The sequence below is a fragment of the Anopheles marshallii genome, chromosome 3 (assembly GCF_943734725.1).
Source record: "Anopheles marshallii chromosome 3, idAnoMarsDA_429_01, whole genome shotgun sequence".
In the NCBI taxonomy this organism is placed as follows: Eukaryota; Metazoa; Arthropoda; class Insecta; order Diptera; family Culicidae; genus Anopheles; species Anopheles marshallii.
In genome coordinates this window covers 687,233-709,090 of record NC_071327.1, presented here as the reverse complement: position 1 = coordinate 709,090, position 21,858 = coordinate 687,233, and the positions used below count along the sequence as shown (strand labels likewise).

General features: G+C 44.3%; 2 protein-coding genes across 2 annotated transcripts in view; one reads left to right on the top strand and one right to left on the bottom strand.

Moving 5' to 3' along the window:
• Positions 1-1,912: 1,912 nt before the first annotated feature.
• Positions 1,913-3,321, bottom strand: LOC128714341 (intraflagellar transport protein 57 homolog). The gene is made up of 4 exons (XM_053809217.1): positions 3,004-3,321; positions 2,474-2,938; positions 2,135-2,414; positions 1,913-2,073 (listed from the first exon to the last, which is right to left on the bottom strand). Exons 1-4 carry the CDS (start codon positions 3,319-3,321, stop codon positions 1,913-1,915), a joined length of 1,224 nt encoding a protein of 407 aa, XP_053665192.1.
• A 10,815-nt stretch (positions 3,322-14,136) lies between these two features.
• The window catches only part of LOC128714739 (frizzled-4), a 32,025-nt gene continuing 24,303 nt past the window's right edge, over positions 14,137-21,858 (top strand). Inside the window, exon 1 of the mRNA XM_053809620.1 lies at positions 14,137-15,044. Within this exon, the coding sequence (XP_053665595.1) occupies positions 14,137-15,044 (908 nt within the window). The remainder of the gene's footprint in view (positions 15,045-21,858) is intronic.

The window sequence follows — 21,858 nt, the reverse complement described above, 5'->3', positions numbered from 1 at the left end:
GGGGGGCAGGCAAATGAGAGCAGGGAATGTAAAGGTTTGTTATAACTAGTGTAAGTAGCCGATGGACAAAATTCCGAATAAACATATATCTCGGTGACACGTATGATAGAATGGTTTGATATAAGAAGGAACGTGTGTGGCGATCGTGCGTGTGTGTAGTGACTACGTAAGCGAAGGCAAACAAGTTGAAGGCAGTAGTACGTAAGAACACAAAGAAAGGAGATAGACATTTAGGACAACTCAACTGTTACGCTTATGTTCAATGGCTGCAGGGGACCTGAAGTGCGTTATTGTGGCGTCAGTAATGTGAGCAAGAGGAGATGAAATGAGCGTGTTGCAATCTCGAGCCTGCCAATGGGAAACTAAGAAGGACGCTCTACATTCGAGCTAAGCAGGCGAAGGTGTGACACCACCAGCCATGCTGTGAAGGGACAAGTTGACGTTTGTAAATGTATTTTAGTGGGCTTGGCGATAGCAGACCAACGGGCGCATTAAAAAAATACGGTATCAATAGTAAGACAGGCACATATTTGAAGGCCAATTTTCTATCCGATACAAAACAGGCTGGTTTTTGGTTCCAAACCATTTCTCGCGAGTTTCTGGCGAAAGAACACGGAAGACGGGAATCGGTAAACACACTACAAAGTTGTAAAGTATGTATTCGTATTGAAGCGGATAGCACGCAGGAATGGAACACTTCGTAAACCAAGCTGTGTCGATAGAATGGTTATTATTTGGTTAGGTTAAGGTTTTGTCACACCGCTAATGTTTGCTACTATCGATAAATAACTACCGTAAGCACCATTGCAACTGTTCATAGTGATCTGAAGAAAAAAAATCAGCGGCTACCCGTTTATCGGACGTGATATGGAAGAGGCAGAAGAAAACCGTGGGAGAATGTAAGGAAACTGAGTATGGAACTAATAGATGAAATAAAGCAGAAAATTTAACGATGAGATCATGTGTGGTGTTATCGGGATTTTGCATGTAAAACGATCTGGTTTTTATTTTCGATCCGTACCTTTATCAAGCTTAAGACGACGGTTATAATTATGCGCCATAAAATACTCCTTTGTGTAAACAGCAGAGATGCATCTTCCACGTTTGGGACAGTGATAATCGTTGCTGCAGGGATGGATAGGCTTGTGGTTTTTTTTGGTCCGAAATTACAACAACTCCGCTTTTAATCTGCTAACGAGATCACGACCATGTTTGTTATAGTTAATGTGGTGCCACGTTTTTTTTCTCTCTCTCTCTATCTCTCTCTCGACGTTACGGAAAACACTCCTTGTGACTGTCCCAATTTAATACAAACAACCTGATTAGGGGTTTCGAGTTCGCATCTGCACGTAGCCAATCGCCCTCGGACGAGACGTAGATCGATAGTGTGTTGTATTTCGCTGTTTTCTTATGCTGGTGTTGTTTTTTTACAGCGATCTGAGTGTGCAATTAAGTAAAGGTTATGCTGAGCCGCATATCCGTGATCGTGATCGTTGACGTGCTTTGGTACGTTCGGTCTTATTATCGGTCGCTACAAATCGCCCTGCTTTGTAAATAAGCGAAGGGAACATTGTGATGAAAAGTTAAACAAATATTTTCATCGAAGATAATTTATTGTTCGATTCGGTGAGAAGCACTGTGTTCTTGGAGAACACACCGAATACTGGTCGGCTTGGTGCCGGGTGTAATCTTTTTACATCGTCTGTGTATAAGAGTATCGAATATAAGTGTATCGAATGAGCATTCGATTGAGGTACACAATATCGTGAAAATTACATTGTCCAACAAGAGGAGTCAGTTTTAGCAAACTCTTTCATTTTTTAAGACCCTTCATACATTTTATTAACGTTCTTGCTGGTACACAAACTTAAAAAGAAGTGACGCAAAGGTATTCCTCCGCAAATACCCTGTTCTAATGAGCAGCCATTACGAGCGAATCCAGTTCCGCGTACTGTGAACCCTGCCTGACAATTTCCGAATTGAGCGAATGTTCCATCACACCAATCTTGATGTCCATTTCGCATAGTTCTTCCTTGATACGAAAGATTGCCTTCTTGATGTTGATCAGTGGACCTGAAACGTATTGAAATGTGATGAATCGCAGTTCTTCGCGGAATCCAACTCCACCACTTACTGCCATCCGTCATCGAGTTTCCACGCTGCTCCATCTGGATCTTAACATTCTCCAGCTCGTTGGTGATCTTCGATAGTTCGTGCTCGTGTTCCGTTTTCTCCTGCTCGGCCTGTCGTATCTGTCCCGTCGCTTGATTATGCTCGATCAGGATCTGTTTGTACTGCGCTATCAAGTCCTTCAGGTCGTTGTTTAGATGCTTCTCGCGGCTTTCGATTTTCTCCATCACGTAGCTAATGTCCGACTGCAGCTTGGCGAGTTGACTATCCGTTTCCTCGGTGGCCTTGGAAATGAGTGAAATTAGCTGTTGCTTGTGGAGTGCTTATGAACCATTAAATTTACCGAATCGATGTTACTTCGCAAACTTCTCATTTGCTCAAGATGAGCCCGCCAGTCACGCGGGTCTGTCTTCACTACGACCTTCAACTGCGGCAGGACGCGTTCCAGTTCCAACCGCCATGCTTCGCTGTCCGAAAGTGAGTCCACCTTGTATTCACGCATTTCCTTCCGCGTGCTGACAGCTGATCGGGCCGGATCGGAAAAGCTCAGATCAAACAGCCCATTGCGTTCGTCATCACTGTCATCACTGCCACCTGCCATCTGTTCCTCTTCTACCTTCTCGAGTATGATCTCCGAATCGTTCTCTATCAGGTCGACCATTGGGTCGTCCTCTTTGCGACATTCCGGACGTTTCATCTGGAATTTTGTTAGCTTGAGTGCCTGCGTAGCTAGACAGTCCATGATGTAAACACAAATAGGACCAGCACCTTGAATGAGCCGATTCGTTTGGAAGTCGGTAGGAACATCCTGCAATGAGCGCGCCTGATTAGAAATGTTTGATTCGATATTGCGAATTCTGGCACGAAACGTACCATTTCCTGCAACACTTTTATGATGCGCGATATTACAATGTTTGGATCATCGAACTCTTGCGGTTGGTCGAACGTTTTACCGATCTTGCGTATCAACCAGGCACAGATCGAGGTGAACATGAAAAATTGTTCCCCAGGATTGAACGAGCGCAGAAAGTAGTAGCGATTGATCTGCTTCATTTTCATCTCCTTGAGCAACAGTCGTTCGTAGTTCAGCAGCTTCAGTTTCTCCATCAGATCGTCCACTTGGAAGGAGGACACAGACGACACGCTACCCGAGTCTCGTTCCATTGCAAGGTTATACTCGTTACGAAACATTTTGACTGAGACTTTTTTTAAAATATTCCAACGCTAGCAATGATTAAATCCTCAATTGAACAAGTGAGAAATAATTTTCTTACATTGGAAAACTAACACATGGCTCTATTAGACACTACATGTTTGGTGTTTTGTCTCGGTTGCTATGAGAAAATAAACACTCAAACTGGTCGCTAAGGACTTCCGTATGTTAGGAGTAATTCAACAGTTGCACAGGGTGATCCAAAGTGCCGTGGAGTGTTTTACTCCCGTGTAGAAGCTTGAAAAAATATAAAAAAGTGTTTTATCAATGTTGTCCGGTGAGTAGTATGCAGTAAATGTAGTGAAAATTTAGTTATGTAGTAAACGTCTCGTTGTACAAATTGATTTTAGAATATTGTTTATTTGGTTTTCATGTATAAGTTCAGAAAAGTTTGATTCTTTATCCTTAAATTCACTAATATGACTATTCTTATCTATTGATGTTTTTTGGCAAATAATTTTGAATGTATTGCAGTTTGACGAATGGAGCTCTACACACCCTGTAGAAAACGTTCACGCGCGAAAGCAGTCATGCGCATCAGCTACACGAGCTTCGAGTGTATTTCCGTTGTCTTCCTTCACTGAAATTCATCATGCATGGCGAGGGAAAAAACGGATAAACAAGCAGCATGTTATCAAGAATGTAGCGTTGTAGATTGTATGCAATGATGCACTCGATCGCGGCACGCTACCAGCTGATCAACCAGGATTGTGCTTCGTTTAAAAGATTTTATCGTATCGTCGCAAAAGGAAGGACAAGAGGAAACTATTGTTTCAACTAATTGGCATCTATGTGATGTCCTCTGGCGTACCAATTGCGCGTTGAACTGGCATGCAATCTCTGGATCGTGCGCCGAAAGTACAAGTTTTCACCTCATATTTAACGATTTTTATTACTCAATTACTTTCCCCGGGTGTGTGCTGCGCATCTGCTTAAGAAAACAGAAGCACCAATAAGCTGTTTGTGTAGAAATAGTGATTATTATGTACGCATTCTATGCGTAAAGCGTGACCGCGTGAGAGTGGCCTGAGCAAAGGCAAAGTGGTAATAATTTATAGTTGGTAGAAAACAGTACACACACCAAGCGGCAGGGACGCATGTGGACCGTATAAATGAGCTGTTTTAATGGGTGTTTTATTCATTTTTTCTCTTTCTGAAAATTAAATTCATAAATAGGCTGCAAATTATAGAGTGTGTGCTATAAATTAACATGAGGTGCGGATGGTTGATTGTTTATTATTGTTTTGTAGGCCAGGTTTGCAAATTCGTTTCGGTCGCAGATGTTTCATTTGTGGAACCAATTATGAAATATGCTTTATAAGAAATTATGTTCATATACCAAACGAGGTTTTAAGAATGAGACAAGGACAGTGATAAGAGTAGTTCCTTTATTTAGTGTTAGACTCTACTACGTTACGCGGTGTTTATTATGATAATTTATTCATCAATGTTGCTACTGTTTTACTGAAATATTAAATAGTCAAAATATTATTAAAATCTTCGTAAAAGTGGCCGTGTATCACGTGGATTATGTAGCACAGCCACATAATTTAAATGATTCAAATGTAAAAATAGGTTAGATTGTTGAATCAATGTTGTATATCAAATTGCAAATTTTGCAACATTGTTTGAAAAAAGATGTTGCCATAAATTTCCTTGCTCTGTGAAGTGCTGAGTATGTTTCCCATCAGCATGCAAATTAAAACAGTGACTCTATTTGAAAGTACAACGCCGATGAAACGGGAAGAGAATTTACTTCTTCACAAAATGCAACCCCAAAAGAACCCGAAAGGGCCACATGCGATCAACCGAAATTCGAGAAATGTTCGAAAATGCCAAAAATTGCGGGAACGCAACAACTGCTTTATGCTTATTTATGACCGCCAAAATCCGGCAACATGCCGCACGGAACAGGACTCGCGTAGCGCATCGCAACGGTGTGTGCTTTATTTCTTGCTTTAGCCTTTATTGCATTGTTAAGAATGCTGCACCACCTACCTGTTGGGCAGCCGGCCAACGAGGTGGTTTGAGTGGCGCGGTTGGGGCAACATTGTTGAAATATCTGCTGCGTTTGCGGTGATTAACGATATTTTGGTTTATTCACTTTTGTTTCACCATTTTTTGTTGCTGTTCCCGATGGCGTTGCTGGAATGAAACTAAAGGAGAGACCAAGCGAGAGCCACTGAGGTGAAGAACGGTACGTATGCGAGAAAAATGGACATGCAAAAGAGCGTCGACGGTTGGTGTGGTGCGAGCGAATGAAAACAAAACAAGAGACTTCGATGCAACATCAAGCGAGGAACCCGAAATGGGAGGAACAGCTTTGGTCGACAAGAATGATTTCACTACGTTCTTGAGATGAACTGTTCTTTCCTTCGTTTCCTTCCCTGCTGGCCTCCATTCTTTACGGTAACCGGCAACCATTTGCGTAAAGTTTCGCGTCAACATACAACACACTGCTGCGTTCGGTGTAAAGAGCAGAACCGAACAGTCATTTTTTATCGTGATTTAAACTCCAGCAGACGAGTTTGCCATGTTGCTTTTTGCATTTATTCTTCTCCCGATCGACGGGAATGGTGGTTACTGCCGGATGCCTAATGAGAACAGACAACAGATACGATGCGGTTGCGGGGTATGGTTTGAAAAATTAAATACATGTACTTGTTTTTGCTTCTACGCTCGTTATTCAGTATCGCTTTTGCTGTATCTACACGGCATGTTGAGGTGCGAGAGTGCTCAAGAAAAGATCGGCCGAAGTAGTTTGAAACGCGAGGGAAGCAAGCGAACGGGCGCTTGCGCTGGGAGAAAAGTGCGTCAAGCTTCTTCACGCGGATATGGTGGCGTTTCCGTTCCGTGCCAATCCGTTCGTTCAACAAGCTATCGTTATTTTAACAAGATAGATTATTCTGCAATCTCACGAAGGATGAACATGTGTGTGTTAGGAAGCGGACAAAGAAGCATCTTTGTGGCAATGGAGCTAAATTAGCACATTTTATTATCTACAGTCGAAAAAACTTTCCCTTGCGTTTTCCACCATTTAGCAGATGGTATTCGATTATGAAAGTTTGCCGTAAGTATAATCTGTGCTTCAAACACCTGCGGGATTCAATATTATATAGCTTTGTTATCGAACATGATGTTATCGAACGTGATGAACAGCTTTGTTACATGATGTATAGTTGCACTAGACCCCATGTTTTATCGCACGTTAAACAAACACATAAATTGACGGAACGTGTATCGATCAAAGGCAAACATTCTCCACTCGAAAGGTTTAATCAGCAAGAAAAGTATACAACATAACCATCCGTACGTGCGTACACCTCAAGCGCCAGAAGAATGTTGTTCTATTTTGCATCGTTAACACGCGGGCAATTGCCATTACCGACTTGCGATTGCCCGCCTGCTTCGGTTAAAAAAACATCAATGTTGCTAATGAGCGTTGCTAAGGAACGTTGCCGCATTAGAAAACATCTGTAAACGGCTCGTACGTGATCTCCACGCCTGTGGCGGCAAACGCACGGTAAAGTTGGAACGGATTCTTCTCTCTACGGTTCCCCCATAACGTCCCGATAAGCATGGTGCATAAAAGTGTACATTTCTCTTTCTTGCAAGTTGCACAACGTAACTGGCCAACCGGGGAACACAGGAAAAGAATAAAGAACGAGGGAAAAGCGCGAAAATAGGCACACATGCTGGCGGAAAAAATAAGTAACAACATAAAACGAGCTCGTCCCTGATTAACGAGAACTGATACCTGTATGCGGTCCGTGCACAGTTCCAACTTTAGCTCCCCAATTCCCAACAGTTGGGCAGGTCGAAAATACCTTGAAACGAGGGTCCGTAAGAGGTGGAGGTGTCGAGGGCACCCTTAAGGTTCGAAGTTAACTTTTTTTTAAATGTAGGCTCATTTGCTTTGGGCGTGAAAAGTTTGCTGGAACTCGATCCTGTTTTATCACGTTTGCGTCTGTCTTGCGATGTCTTAAGGAAGTGGGATGCGCAACCATGTCGTATGCAGATGGTACTGCAAAGCATTCCAACATGGGGATGCGATCCTTGTTTTTCGATCACAAAATTGCACATGATCATTTGCAATTGCGAAAACCAGGGATTGCGTGGAGTTGAAATGAATGCACAAACATAATTTAGGGAAGTAACAGGGAGAGATGTATCTGTAATAGCATTGCACTAAAAACTAGTTAGCTTTATTCGATGCTAATTTTATTCTTTTCAAAAAATTAACCCCAGTACACAGGCAGAGGGTAGAATTAACAAAATAAAATTATCAAAAACAAAAGATGCTTTTTTTTCTTTTAAGCTGCATCAAGGTTAATCATGCACACTCCAGTGTATTTAGCGCCTGTAATCCAGCTCAAGGTTGCATCAATTGCATCACGGGACAGGACTATAATCTGGATTGTCCATGCTCCAATATATCTTGCTAAGTGGTACCTGTCCACGAGCGGGGTGCGCTTTGTTTTCCGTTTCGTGCCCTTTCCATCCCTTATTTTTCATTCGCTCTGCGCTAACCAGACACTGCCTGTGAACGTTGCTTGTTCAAGTCAGGCATGGATTACAAGGTTCTTGTTTTCTTGTAAAACAATATCGCAAAAAACTAAATGCAATCCAGTTTCGAGCGCCAGAAGGGATGTTTTTAAATGAGATGAAATTTACGCAACAGAATAGTGGAATGTATCGTTTACATTATTTTGATGTGTGATATTTTTAGTATGCGTTAATATCATTCTCTTATCTTAAAATCAATCACACTTCCGATTGCCAATAGTATCAATAGGGAATGATTAAAATAAAAACCATTTAATTGCCTGCTTCCTACAACACGCCCTATCTAAACGACCAGCAATGAATCGGCCCCTTTGCTTTCTTCCTCCGTTTCGAGTTACTTAAGTACTGCTATTCGATGTGATGCTGCACCACATTTAACACATCCCGACAGTAGGACAGTTTGAACAGCTTCAACAAGATAAGAGTTGCATGGCTGGTTTGTACGGCCAGAATGAAGCGTTGGTTAAACCGGGATAAAACATAAGAAAATTAAGACCCTTTAAGGCCCACTAGTGCTCACTCTCTCTATCTCTATTTCTCTTTCGCTCTCTCTCAGTCACCCTGAAACAGGGAAACCAAAATTCGACTGGAAGTTGAGAAAACTGATAACGAGGCGCAACATGCGTGGTAGCAGTCGCAGCATAAACAGCATCGAAGCACATTGATTCTTTTTTCCCCGTCTTCTCGATGCGTGGTGGATGTTTCAACCTACAGCTGAAAACCCACGCTGAAAAAAAACCTTCTCGCGAATGAGTCCCGAGATCTTCCGATCCAACACGCAGACATTAAAAACCCGTACGGGGCTTTTCGCTTCCCTTCTCTGCTCCCTTGCGCGGCCATTTGTCTGATGTCTGTGAAGTTTTATGACTTGTTTCTTAGCAGCGAACCTCGTTAATAAAGGAAGATCCCGAAAAATGATCGAGTCATCGTGCTCGGGACGGTGGCGAACGAAGGCAAAGAAACGCCAGAGAGCGAACAATTTGAGATGGTACGGAATAGGAGTAAGATGAACGGAAGAAGTAGCAAAAAATAACAACAATAACTTTGGGGAAAAATGGGAAATAATCACCCTGTTGTGCCCTGTTGCATAAAGAGCGGGTTGTTTTCGTTTTGTGTGTGAAAAGAAATTTGCGTTTTGCATTTTGTGCCAGAGCCCATCCAGAGCCCACCAGAGCCCGCGATACGGCGATCAATCGATCGATCGTTTGATTTGACAACTCCAGGCACTGAGCTGCACACTCCGAGCGTGGAATGGTGATGGTTGGGCTGATAGTTTAATGGCGATCCGATTTCCGAACTGAGCGCAACACCATTCTCTCATCATCTTACCAAAAACTTCCCTTGCGCGGGTTTTGTCCCAACACCTTTCAGCATGATCATGATCGGGAGGAGTGAATAATGAGACCCATCGAAACGCATAATCGTACGAGGCAGCTGTGCTTGTGGGGCTGGGTTGGTTTCAGTGGGTCCAGCGGAAATGGACGGCAGCATAATAAGGAGCCAACATTTCCATGCATGCCGCAGCCAGAAAATGCTGCTGCGTGGCACTGGTTGTTTGGTATAATTATAACCAACCCCCACCTGTTGGTAACTCACCGCCTCGTGCCCAAATCGCTTCGTTGAGGTGAGGATTGTAGCATAAGATAGAAGCGGAGAATGTTTGTTGTTTGTTTTTTTTTTTGGGTTGGAGAAACATTTTACCGTCAGTGTTTGGTCTGTAATATATGTGTAAAAATAAACTTCTTTAAGTTGATTATGTATCCAGTGAATTATTTACATTTTATTCTTGAAGTTGTAGCATTAGTATTTGCATACCAAAATTATGACGTGCAGCTTCCACGCGATTATTAAGCGGTAAATATTCGGCTTAGAGGTGGTTCGAAGCATTGTTGTTTGCTATTTGCTTTGCGTTATGATTTATTGCCCCGGGGCATCTGTTCTATAGCCTTCCTAGCTGTTCATAGAACGGGTGGATGAAGTTTTACGACCCCATTCCAATTGACACTAGTTTCATTCCATTCTTTGCTTTACGCGTTCTTTCGTCTATGCTTTGAAATCGCTTCGTTTTGCACCCCTTTCCCGCGGACGAACGAACGGCGAAGAAGCCCCATCATCGATAATAATCGATCGAGCATGATGCGGTGGATACCGCTCTTGCGGGCGCCCCGCCATGGCAAGTATCCCACGTGCAACGAGAAGGGACGAGTTTGTTGGTGGATGAGTTGAACCAATCCTATACGTTGAATATCTTCCTGCGATCGCGATCGAGCCCCCACCCCCCTTCCCATTTTGTTCGTCAATTTCGCTTCCAAGTTGCGCACGTGAGAGAGTGCGATTTGTTGTTTGATATGATTCGAGAATCGAATTTCGAACGCTGCGGAGAAACACGGTTGGGTTTGATTGTGTTCTGGAAAGAATCTTAAGCAGCTCATTTCTCATCACGTTTCGTTCAGACAAACACAGTGAGGATCGATTAGATCGCGCTGGTGGCTGGGAGTAATTCGGAGATGATCATCTTCCTTCTCTCCGTGGTTTCACACACGAAAGTAGAGAGAGGCTAAAGATACAATAATGGGATGATTTTGCATGAGGGCATGCCTTAGTATCGCAATTAAAACATTTTTCTTATGTTAAGTAGGTGCCTTGTTTGTAAAATATGAAGAAATGTTTAAGAGAGCACATATAAATGCGTAAACATGAGAGAGGGAACTTTGGAAAGAGAGAAAGAGAACGAAATTTACGCATTTTTTAAACAGTAGGAGAGAGCACTCATGGTGTTAGGTCAGATAATGTTTTACGAATCTAAATACTGTTTCATCTCTAACTTCAGCGATAAAAAAGAGTAGTAATTTGATTATTTTGCAAGTAGTATAGATGAAACCATGAATCGAAAGTTTATCTAAATCAGTGTAAATGAATAATATAAAAAACGATCTATTAAAAAATGAATCAATTGATAAAAAAATCTCCTATGAGTGTCTTCAATTTATAGTTTCATTTAGGATGATCTTTCATTTGTTCGCGTGAGGAATTATGTGATCGCTTTGGCTTGTTTAGATCTGATCTCTTGACTAAGGTGTTTGTAGTAGACTAGGGTGTTTGAACGGAAACATTTATTATAAAGCTACGCTTCGCCAATGATTCCTTTCCAAAAAGGCATTTGTGGTCAATTATATGGATAATACAAATTTTAAGTTATATCCGGGAATAATGTATTAAACTTCTAATAAATTCTTAACGAGAAAAAACCACGTAAAATGGTTGCTGATATTTTTCCCACAGTGCGCTCTCCAGTTTTCCTCTCTCCAAGGTACGCATCCGGAGCGAACGGCGTTGGAATGTTTCTCAATCCTGAAGTGCGCGAGAGCCGAAAAGGTTCAACGTCTTCACCTCGAGATAAATTTTCTCAGTTTTTTTACGAAAGACTTGCGTGTCGGATGGGAGTTCTGTGGCGCCCGTGCTGTCTTCGAGTTCGGTGCGCGGTAGTTTTCTGACGTCTTACATATTAGTGGTTTTGGTGATCAGTGTTGCGATTTGTAAGTATTTTTACAACCTACAGGCACCTGACAGAGTGCGTAAAGAACGGGAAATGTGTGTACAAAGGGAATAGTCTCACTACTGATCAGGTACACGCTAGTTGATGGTTGTGGTGGATTAATAAAGTGATGGATTCTCGAATGGCAATCCGTATCGTGTGCAGTTATCATCGTTAGCTGATACTGGTAATGTGTACTGAAAGCGAACGTGAAGCCTCTATGTAATCCTATCAACATGGTACAATAGATAAAATAGTGTAGCAGTCGATTCAAATCGAACTCGCGCTTACGCTCCGCGAGTAGTTCGCGTTCGTCAGACGCTTCAAAACAAAACAGTTCACAGATCTGTGCGAAGGAAAAGGTGTGAATTTGTGCAGTGTCATTAAAACAGAGGCATGCAGAACATCTTCGGACGCGAGTTGGACAGAAAACGACGTCACAGAAACAAATATTGCCGTATCGTAGTACAACACAGGGAGGGAATGGGACTCGGGCAGAACGGTGCCTGGTGATACGGAAGAGAAGCGCCATCAGCAACGGTTCCAACACCTTGGGGGTTGTTATCGTTGTTATCAGGTGTCAATGATGGTTTGGATTCAGAACACCCCACGGTCTCATGTTTTTTGTTATGTGCGCGCTGAGGGAGTATAGTGAAACGTCAGCGAATTGAACCAACACAAACCAGCACTGTACCCGTGGCTTCAGCAGTGCGTAGCGTACTTTACCGCATTTAGCTCAGAATCATTGCCAGATCGTGGACTTGCGCGTGGATGTTTAAATATTGTTTCAGTTTGTGGCGGTGACGGAATGTTTTCCCTTCACTCCTCAAGTGTGTAGCTACTCCCGCAGGAACGCTATCGGCAGATGGTTTCAGCAGTATTTACTTATTTGTTACTACTACCGCCATTCGGGTAACGGCACAAACAGTCGCACGGTACGATGTTTATGTTGGGTTATGTTTCGCTCCCACCCGGAACGCATCCACATGTTTTGTATTTTTGGTTTTTTTTTCCATCTCAGAACGCAATCGAAATGGGATCGAGATTTTGTTCACAACTCACCCGCTCTTTCATGCTTCTCTTTCTAACGCGACCATACGCCACATGTGAGTAAGAAACATGAGGTGAGGCGTGAGATGGCAATGAATCTGCTCATCGTCTCGCTGGATGCTGGAAATTAAAATCAGATGGTTGATTTTTGCGCCACATTGACTTTGCGCCAATGTGTGGCCGTGCGCGGTTTGGAATTATTGTTTTTTTTCTCTCCCATTTCGGTGTAGTTTTTGTGTCCGTTATGTTTGGTTCGTGTGTGAGTTTACTCATTCAACACGAAAATATGAGAAGAAAAACACACCCCGAGACGCGGGTTTTCACGCGCGGCCCCATCTTCTTGGCGTGATTGCGCCGCAGTACGAGTGCGCGGGTACCGATGTACGTGTGCGGTGCAAAAATAAACATGAGACCGGTTCGATGGGGCCTAGCACATGTGTGTGTTTTTTTCCACCCTACGCGTCCACCCACGCCACAAAAACGATGTTGTGCTGGCGCACGGCGGAGGAGATGGAGCGATATATTCTGCACCATCACAAAAGGAAGATCGGAAAAATCAGGCCAGTGTTGAGTGATGATTTATTTTTAATTAGACGCGCGAATATGGCACAAGATGTGCTGCTGCTGCTCGTTTATGCGTGTGTATGTTGAGAAAAGATGGTGTGTGTATTTTTATGGATCGTTTGTTTCCTAAATTATTACACATGATTGTTCCCTTCCATCTGGGTTGGTGACCTTCTGCCTTCAGGCCTGTACCTTACGTTTTATCGGTTTGTATTTACAGATTCCATCGGTTGCAGGAGTTCCGTGTGATGTTCACGATAGAGCACTAGTGTTACGATTATTGTTGCAACATAACGGGTGGCTCATCACGCAAAATATTTAAAGAGTCTAAAAGTGTTCACAATTTTTCTCTGATAAAACGTTAAAATAAAAACAACACTTCGAGAGATCAAGTGAGCCACAGTGAGAAGTGAGATCGCTGAGAATTAGTAAGTGAGGTACGAGAAGCGCGAAACAAAGTGTACACAGAAAATCGTAAAACCCAGTGCAAGAACGCGGCGTGGAACAAATACCAGGACCCGAAAGAAAACGGGTTCACGAGAGGTAAAGAAACACGTTCAGACTCCGTTCTGTTTTTTTCTCTTGCTGTTGTTAAAAGTGGTCCCGCGGGATGATGCTTTGGTAACGAGAAGAAAGAGAAGAACATCATAAAACCTCAGACGAACACAAACGAAAGGAGGCAAGAAAAGAAAGCAAGAAAAACCCTCTCGTAGGCCGTCTGCGTCTCCGGGAGTTTTTGGGAATAACTGTGTCCGAGACGTGAAGAACCCTGCACGTAAAGCGGCGCGCCAACGACACTAACGAGTCCCTCGGACGGCTAGCGGGATCTCCAGACTGACCCAGCTCCGTAAATCGTTACCATGCTAGGAAACCATCTAGCGGAACCCTTCGTCATGATGGAGCTGTTTGGGTGAAGTACACCGTTTCGGAAATGCAATTAGCAGTGGAGTAGTGGATGGTAGGAAATCTCGTGAAATATCTGACGTCGTAGTGAGCAAAACACAAAGTAAGAGGAGTGCAAACTTAAAGAAGTTTTACGGAGTTGTTACGAAAAGGGGAAGATAACAACAGGTTCAAAATGGCACGGTTGCCAAGAGTGTGTTTAGTGATCGTGAGTTATCTATTGCTGGCAGTGTTGCCAGCATTCAGCACCAACACCGATTTCTCGAGTCAACGGACCTGCGAACCGATCCGGATTGAGTTATGTCGGGGCATCGGTTACAATGAAACTTCCCTGCCAAACATCGTCGGCCATGAGCTGCAGTCGGATGCGAACTTTACGCTGCAGACATTCTTTCCGCTGATCCAGTTCGGTTGCAGCAAGCAGCTAAAGTTCTTTCTGTGCGCCACCTACGTGCCCATGTGTACGCCCAAGGTATCGATGCCTATCGGGCCGTGCCGGAGCCTCTGCAATACGGTGAAGAGTCGGTGTCACCCAATTCTGCAGGGGTTCGGATTTCCTTGGCCATCGGCGCTGGACTGCAATCGGTTCCCGGAGGAGAACAACCACGAGCACATGTGCATGCAAGGACCGGGTGAGCCAGCAGAAGGCGAAGTGCTCGTATCGGATCGTCCATCCTGTCAGGGCCTGCAGCGTTCCAACCTGTACGTTCAGCTGAACCGATCCGGGCGATGTGCGCCTCTGTGCGAAGCGGACATCATGTTCGAGCAGAATGAGAAACACTTTGCCGAGGTGTGGCTGACCTCGTGGAGTGTGGCGGCGCTAGGGACCGCGATCGTGGCCACCCTGTGTCTAATTCTATCCACCAAGCGCTGGGACAAGAGCCTGATGCCGCTAGTCATCAGCCACTGTTTGGTGACGGTTGGTTGGGCTGTACGGTGGCTGGCTGGGCGCAATGCTACGGCCTGCGGGTACGATCCGCAACTTCCGGGCGTTGCACTGCTGCTCACGGACGGCCTGTCGACGGCTCCGTGTGCGGCCACGTTCCTGTTGCGGTACTACTTCGGCCTGTCGGCAGCTGTTTGGTAAGTTGCGAGAAACTGTTTACAATTGTACCACAAAAAAACCGGAAAGGGAATTGGAGGCAATTATCTGTTTGGTTTGGTTGGTTCGCTGAGGGCAAAAGTGGACTAACCAGACAAGATTACGCCCCGAAGCGTCCGTTCTGTGGTGGTGATGGTACAACCCTTTTTGCAAGGTGTACCCCGTTCGCCACACATTCTAGTGCTAACGGAGTACGTAAGCTTGCAGTCAATTATGAGTTTGCATGGGTTCATAACCTCTGCAATTTTGAAGATGCCCCCGGGGGACGGGAAACATTATTTTCCAAATTGGACAACTGTCCGTTGGTAGGTTACAACGCTCGGGGAAAATCATTACCAAACCCTATACATGACAAACACCAATTGTACAACGATGTGCATCTCTTGAAGACTTCCGAAGTTGGGCATAGTGTAAGTGTGCAAGGAAGGTATCATCGATTTAGACGTTTCCTGGAACTTGACTTCTTTTGGCCGTTTTGATGCGGAGGGTTTCTTTCTAAACGGTCTACCTGCGCAGATCTTCATGGTCACTGGAAGGCCAGCTACTGGAATCTGTGGGTCAATTTTACGACTCCTGGGGTTTAATAGATTTAGCTCCTGAATTCTCGGTATCCCAGGGTTTTCTGTATTTACTCGTTATATTAGAGATGATGTGAAGAGTTTTATGATCTTTTAAGAAACTTTAATTATGTTCCTTGGAAAAGTATTGCGGGAAAGGGAATCAAGTATCTGGGCTCTGTGATCAATGCCATGCTTGGTATACCACACAGCGTTACTGTGCAGCATTTGTTCTAAATAGAGAGCATTATTTGTTTTGCTTCCTTTAGATGATTATTGGTCTAGAAATTTGCGTAACCTTCTGGCAAATTACCAGCGCCAGATCAACGGATATAATCAGCATAATCTATCCGGATGAGTTTTCTCAAACCCTACCGGGATCTTACCGGCCATAAGTGATCAACAAACCCAATTAACTACGCAATCAAGCACCAGCAATCAATCGCAAACCGTGTCGATCCGACGGGACCTTACATTTTGTGCGCGGGATATGCATCCACCCACCCTTGCACACCCAACCTTCTGTCGTCTCAGCCGTTGTGCTAATCACATCCGATTTGTGTTTGGTGTGGGCGCAGCTTTGCCTGCGGAAAAGGCGCTCAATTACATTGTTATTACAACGTGGATGATGGGAGAAACGATTGGGCTAATTTCGATCGATTTCAGTGCTTTTACGTCGGATCGATGGTGGTTGGAACCAGTCTCATTAGGAGGTAAATTTGGACGTCTGATTACGTGCGGTGATCGTGTGATCCATGGCTCCGTGGCGATCATTCTATCGATCGATTGTGATGAATTGCGGGAAGCTGGAGAAAGGAAATCGATCATACGGGATCTCCAACTAAGAATGAGAAGCAGGGTAGATATTGGACAGGGTTCCGGGAGCTGCTACCGTTGTTGTATGCAATTTGCCTCATGAAAAGTGAGCAGCAGTTTGGGTAGTGGGATCCCGGGGGCAATTTGTTGTTCAAACAAACACAAAATTGAGCCGATGACGGTAAGAGTTAGAATCGGATAGGCTAGTGTACGGATGGCTTCACACAGACGTGCGGGCTGCCGCGAGGTCCAGAAGGGATAATTGTACACTTCCTCATAAACAAGCTGATCGATGCTGAATTCTAAAATTATTGAAAAAAAACGTTACCCGCCAGAGTTTTAGTGCCGGTCCGAACTGGATTGGATGTGGGATCGATGATGGCGGACCGTAATTGATAGACCCTGCGAGGTTCTCATTAGGAGGTTCAAGCGCGAGCCACGAACGGACGAGCTTCTCTGTGGTGCCCGATGAAGGAGGCTCCATTAATCGAGCTTTCTAACAAGCTTGTAGATCGATCAGGTTCGGCATTTGGGTACTAGCCGTACGCTGACGGTGGCCCTCGTGAGGTTGGTCCGATGAGCCCGGGGAAAAGCCAGGGGTGTTGTTTCCTCCCAGTCTGTGTTTCCTTTTTATCGGTTCTTTTTTTCGATCGTGCAGCACAAAGCACTAGGGTATGATCGAGGCCCACCAACACATGCAACGCGCGCACATTCCCAATTCTTGTGCGATAATCATCTTCTCATCAAGAGGCTCGTTCTGCGTTCGTTTGCTGTTGCATGTTTGCCGTGGGTTTTTTTTTTGGTTCGGAGATCGTAAAAGCTACAGATCTGTTTCGATTTGGAACCGCTTTTATTTCCAGCTCTTTCTTGTGAAACGTCCACACCTTGGTGGGTACGGGAACCTGTCGGGAATACTAATAATCGACGCTCTGCACCGTACGGATGGTTCAATCAGATTGAATGGTGGGCAGGATGAAGAACACAACCACAAAGGCGAATCGATCGAGGAGCCCCAAAACACCGGACGGCGAACGGTGGTACGTGATGTGATTTCTTTTCCGCCTTGCCGGGTGATGTGAAGTGCCTGGGTAAATAGTTGTCCTTTTGGGCAATGGGGCCTTTCATGTAACCGATCGATGCGAATAATCGAACACAGAGTTATGCTGTTCAGCTGTGTAACGCTCCATCGCGGTAACATTAGGAATGCTCCATCGATCGCCATTCGAACAAGATTCGCTTTCTGTTTGACAAGTAGTTTTGCGATGATGTTATGAAAGCGTAATGAAATAAAAGACGCCCATACCCATGTTGGAGTTTAAGGCCCTTTTGCAACACAACCGCTTTGTGTACGGCTGAAAACAAATGCTATAATAGATGATACTAGTTACTTTATCTACCAAAGATCGTTCGAATGAGCAACAGAATGGCGGTTGAAAATCAGTTCATCCGGACTGAGTGAATGTGATTAATTTCCACCACCCAACATAGACGGCACACACTCGAAAACGACAGGATGATCATTTACTTCCTAACGATCAGCATCATCGTTCCAGGGTTGGGGGGTTATTTTTTTAAACCTTTATGTTCGCTTTTTACGACTGCTTTTCTCTGGTGTATTTCCACACCGCGGTTTCCCTTCCCGGTTACGCGTACTCGTAATTAAGCGACCTAAGAATGGGCCACGAAGAAAAAAAACAAACGCCTGGCGACACGAAATTATGCGCCTAGAACGGTCGATAAATTATGTTAATTTACGTCCATCGTTCCTGTCCGACGCCGCAGGGTGGAACTGACTCGGGTGTTTTCCTTGCGACCGGTGACTATTTACTTTCGAACATTCCAGTCGTTTGACCGCTTGACCGGTTAGCGCAGCTCGCGCAGAGATGAAGTATTCGGTTCCTCTGGTTGACATTCGCGTTTTACGGAACATCTCTCCTTGACAGGGTGGACAGTAAATCACGATGCGAGGAAAATTGTATGTCACCACTTTTAACGATCATTAGTTATTCGTTCGAGAGTTTTTTCTTTATATTTTACTTTTCCGCAAATGCTACCTCCCGTTGATGGAACGGCTTGGAGTTCCGGTGACGAAATCGACTCACGGATATTCGGTCCATCGCCGGATGGTGTGTTGAGTGGTAAGCGGTGTCAGGTTTCATCAATTCCCGAAAATCAAAGTCCCATAAAACGCGTAAATAAAGTGTCATCACCGCCCAGTGGAGTCTTCCGTTCGATACATGCTTTTCTTTCGAAATGGTTGTCGCTCGTGCTTCTTTCACCTGATGGCGGTGGGTTGATGGGATGGTAATCGTGAAGGAAATAATTTATTTGATAGATTTATGAACATTTAGCGGCACCATTTGTGGTGTTCGGTGCTGTTGGTGTGGTTTTTTATGTATCGTGACATTCTCCTGCGACATGGGCAGGTTGTGGCGACTTCGATTAAGAATGACATTTGGAATGGTGCACGAGTGGTGGATCCGCTCGAATGATCTGACAGAATAAACAAGATAGCACAATCGATCGCACGTGATCGTTTTCGTGCTAGTGTGTAAGCTTTGGAGGAGTCACAATGTCGTTTGCAGTCGTTAATTTCTTTACTCGCTAAAGATCGAGACACTGCTTAGCGAAAACCATGTGATTGAATATTTAAATGTTGCCCCTTTGTTGATTTTACTGCGGTATAAATTTATCAATTTCGCGTATGCGTTAATAGAAAATGATATTTAATTTTTTGGTGTTGTATTTCAAACACAAAATTGGCTTAAATTTTAATAGTTAAAATGTTATTTCAATGATTATACGTTGCGATAACTTTATAATCGTTTATTAGCTTTCCTGAGTATTGCGGGAACTAAAGAAGAACATGGCGCATGGCGTAGAAAACGATCCTCAGGTTGTCATTATCCAAGAGCATCTGCCAAAGCATTTTTAAGTTGCTTTTCTTCGCTGGATGGCTTGCCTGCTTGTTTAGTGGCTTTTTCCAATTAAATATACGCAGTCGTCAGTCCCTTTTTCTTCTAGACGCCCAAATCAACCGACATGTGCAGGGAAGAGATACCGCTCTGTTACGTTCTGCGTTTTCTTGTTTCCCGTTCTTGCATACCATCGTTTCTAACTCATTTCTCGCTTGTCGGGGTTTGTTTTGTTTTTCCTTGCTGTTCCGTACATTTAAATGTTCCTTTTTAGCGTTGGACAAATATTGAGGCCGACTCTCGCGGTCTTCAGATGCAGAACCGAGCGTCCCGCAGCGTAGCCATATGATGAGGTTTTTAAATTAGAATAAATAAAGTATAATTTGTTCATATGGGATTCTTTTTTTGTTTGCCGTGTTTCCCCCATCCTCTCCGTGCTTCAGGAAGGAAATTTGATACTTTTACGTTTTTGCTCTGACGAGTCCTTCGCTTAACAGCCCTCCGGGCCATGGTGTGCCACAAGTGTGATCAAGCTCGGTTGTCTCGTCAGTTTCGGGTAAACGTAGCGCTCTGTTACGGCGAAGTAGTCGCCCGTTTCCCCGGAAACCGGATGCCATTCGGCTCCTTGGAAGTTGGCATAAATAATCACTTCACATGTGCTGAGACTTCTACTCCAACTTCCAACCTTTCGCTTTGCTGGGGGTTTTAAATTAGCTTAAATGAAGTGAGAATTTTGATTGTCGATAGCAGAACAGCAGGGTTTTCCCGGCCGGGTGCGCTTCACGCTTCACTGTCGCCGCAATGGAGCGCGATAAGGATCAAGTGTTGGAATGGGAAAAATATGCGCGGTCTTCTATCTTTCTATCATCCTTCAACACGATTTCTATTCGTCACTGGGAGGTGGAGTCGAGTCCCGTAAAAGCGTATGGGCGCTGCAAGAAGTGGAATTCAAACTGCTTTTATCTGGTTGGTATCAACCAAAGCGACGCGGTGTTGGAAATGGTTCGCGTCGATGCGTCGAAAGGACTGTGCGAGTTGCAGAAAAATGCAGTAGAATTAAGTGCAGTTTGTTCCCATAGATTTCGTTGCTCTGCTGCTCACTTCATCACAGACAAGCGTCGGTTGATGAACCACACTCAGCTCTGTAGGGCTTATTAGTACGAGAAGACAGTTGCTTTCTTGTACCAACTTAAGGTTACCAGTCACAGTTGCTAATCTTGTAGTGCACCATAATGCGTGCAGTGTTCAACCCTCTAATAGGAGTTGCTTGGTCTATTCCTTCACCTGCTTTCATCTACCTACGTACTCGCTTGCCCACCAATTATAGTTCAATGTACGTACGTAGAGTGGAAAGTAAGCACCGATTTGCCAAAAAGATGCGTTTCGTAAAGAGTAAATGGCTCGAGCACTCGCCTGGAATGGTATAGCAAACGGTAGAAGCTCTAACATTCGCTAACGAGCGCAGCCCAACGTAGAGACGGAGTGTGTTCTGTTCGTCCTGCTCATCCCCGGGGTGGGTGAAATTTGAATCATTACGAAAACAACCACACCATAATTGCCAACTCGTTACGAGACTGACGAGAAGCGGCGAGCATCGGAGCAGCATTTTCGATGGTCGACCTCATCGAGTTGCGGCCATGATGGATGGCGTGCCGCAAGACGAGAGAAAAGCGCCACATCTTGAGTGTTCGATTGCAGCCCAGTTGGAGTTTTGGATCGTGAAGGTGATCGAAAGATCGGAAGGCACCGAGCGGAGTTTCAAGACTTAGATGTCTGTATTGTTACGATTGGGGGTTTGAAGGAATGGATAGGGCAGCTATTGAACGAAACTGGCGAAAGCTAGCCAATCAATCGCTCTCATTCAGTATGCTTCGATGATATTTGGTTGCATGTAGTGAACGGGTAGTAGATTGGGCTCACGACAGTTAGTGTTGTGAGGCGTTACAGTGAGCTTCGCAATGAAACAGTGTAATGTTTTACTAACAAAATTAACATCACAAAGTCCTCGATTATTACCGGTAGTTTTAAAAAGATCTCTAGTTCCTTAAGAAGCAATTTTCATCTCAATTTTATAGTCATTTCAGTTTCACTTCATAAAACAGCTTCTTTTCAAGAGTTTATTTCATGACTGTGTACTGTATTTGATCGCAACCCAAGCAAGTATCATGACGTAAACTAGTTTACAGTACCACTCATGGTACTCACTCGCACTCGATCATTATCAACTTTCCGCGTAACGCTCATGCCGCCTTGCGCGATTTGGACAGAGCGCAGAGCATAATCATTGCGATCACAATTAGCTGGCGGCTGTCGAAGTTTCATGTCGGATAAGTCTCCAACGGAGCGGATTGGGAGATTTCGAAGATGTCGGACAAGGCGGATCGTGTTGTTTGAATCTGCTGACCGGTCTCGAAGATCGAAGATCTTCCCAGCTCGTTTATGTGGCTAGTGGGCCGTTGAAAAGTGTAGTCGTGAAAAGCCATCTTATTTACAATTTCCCTGCACTC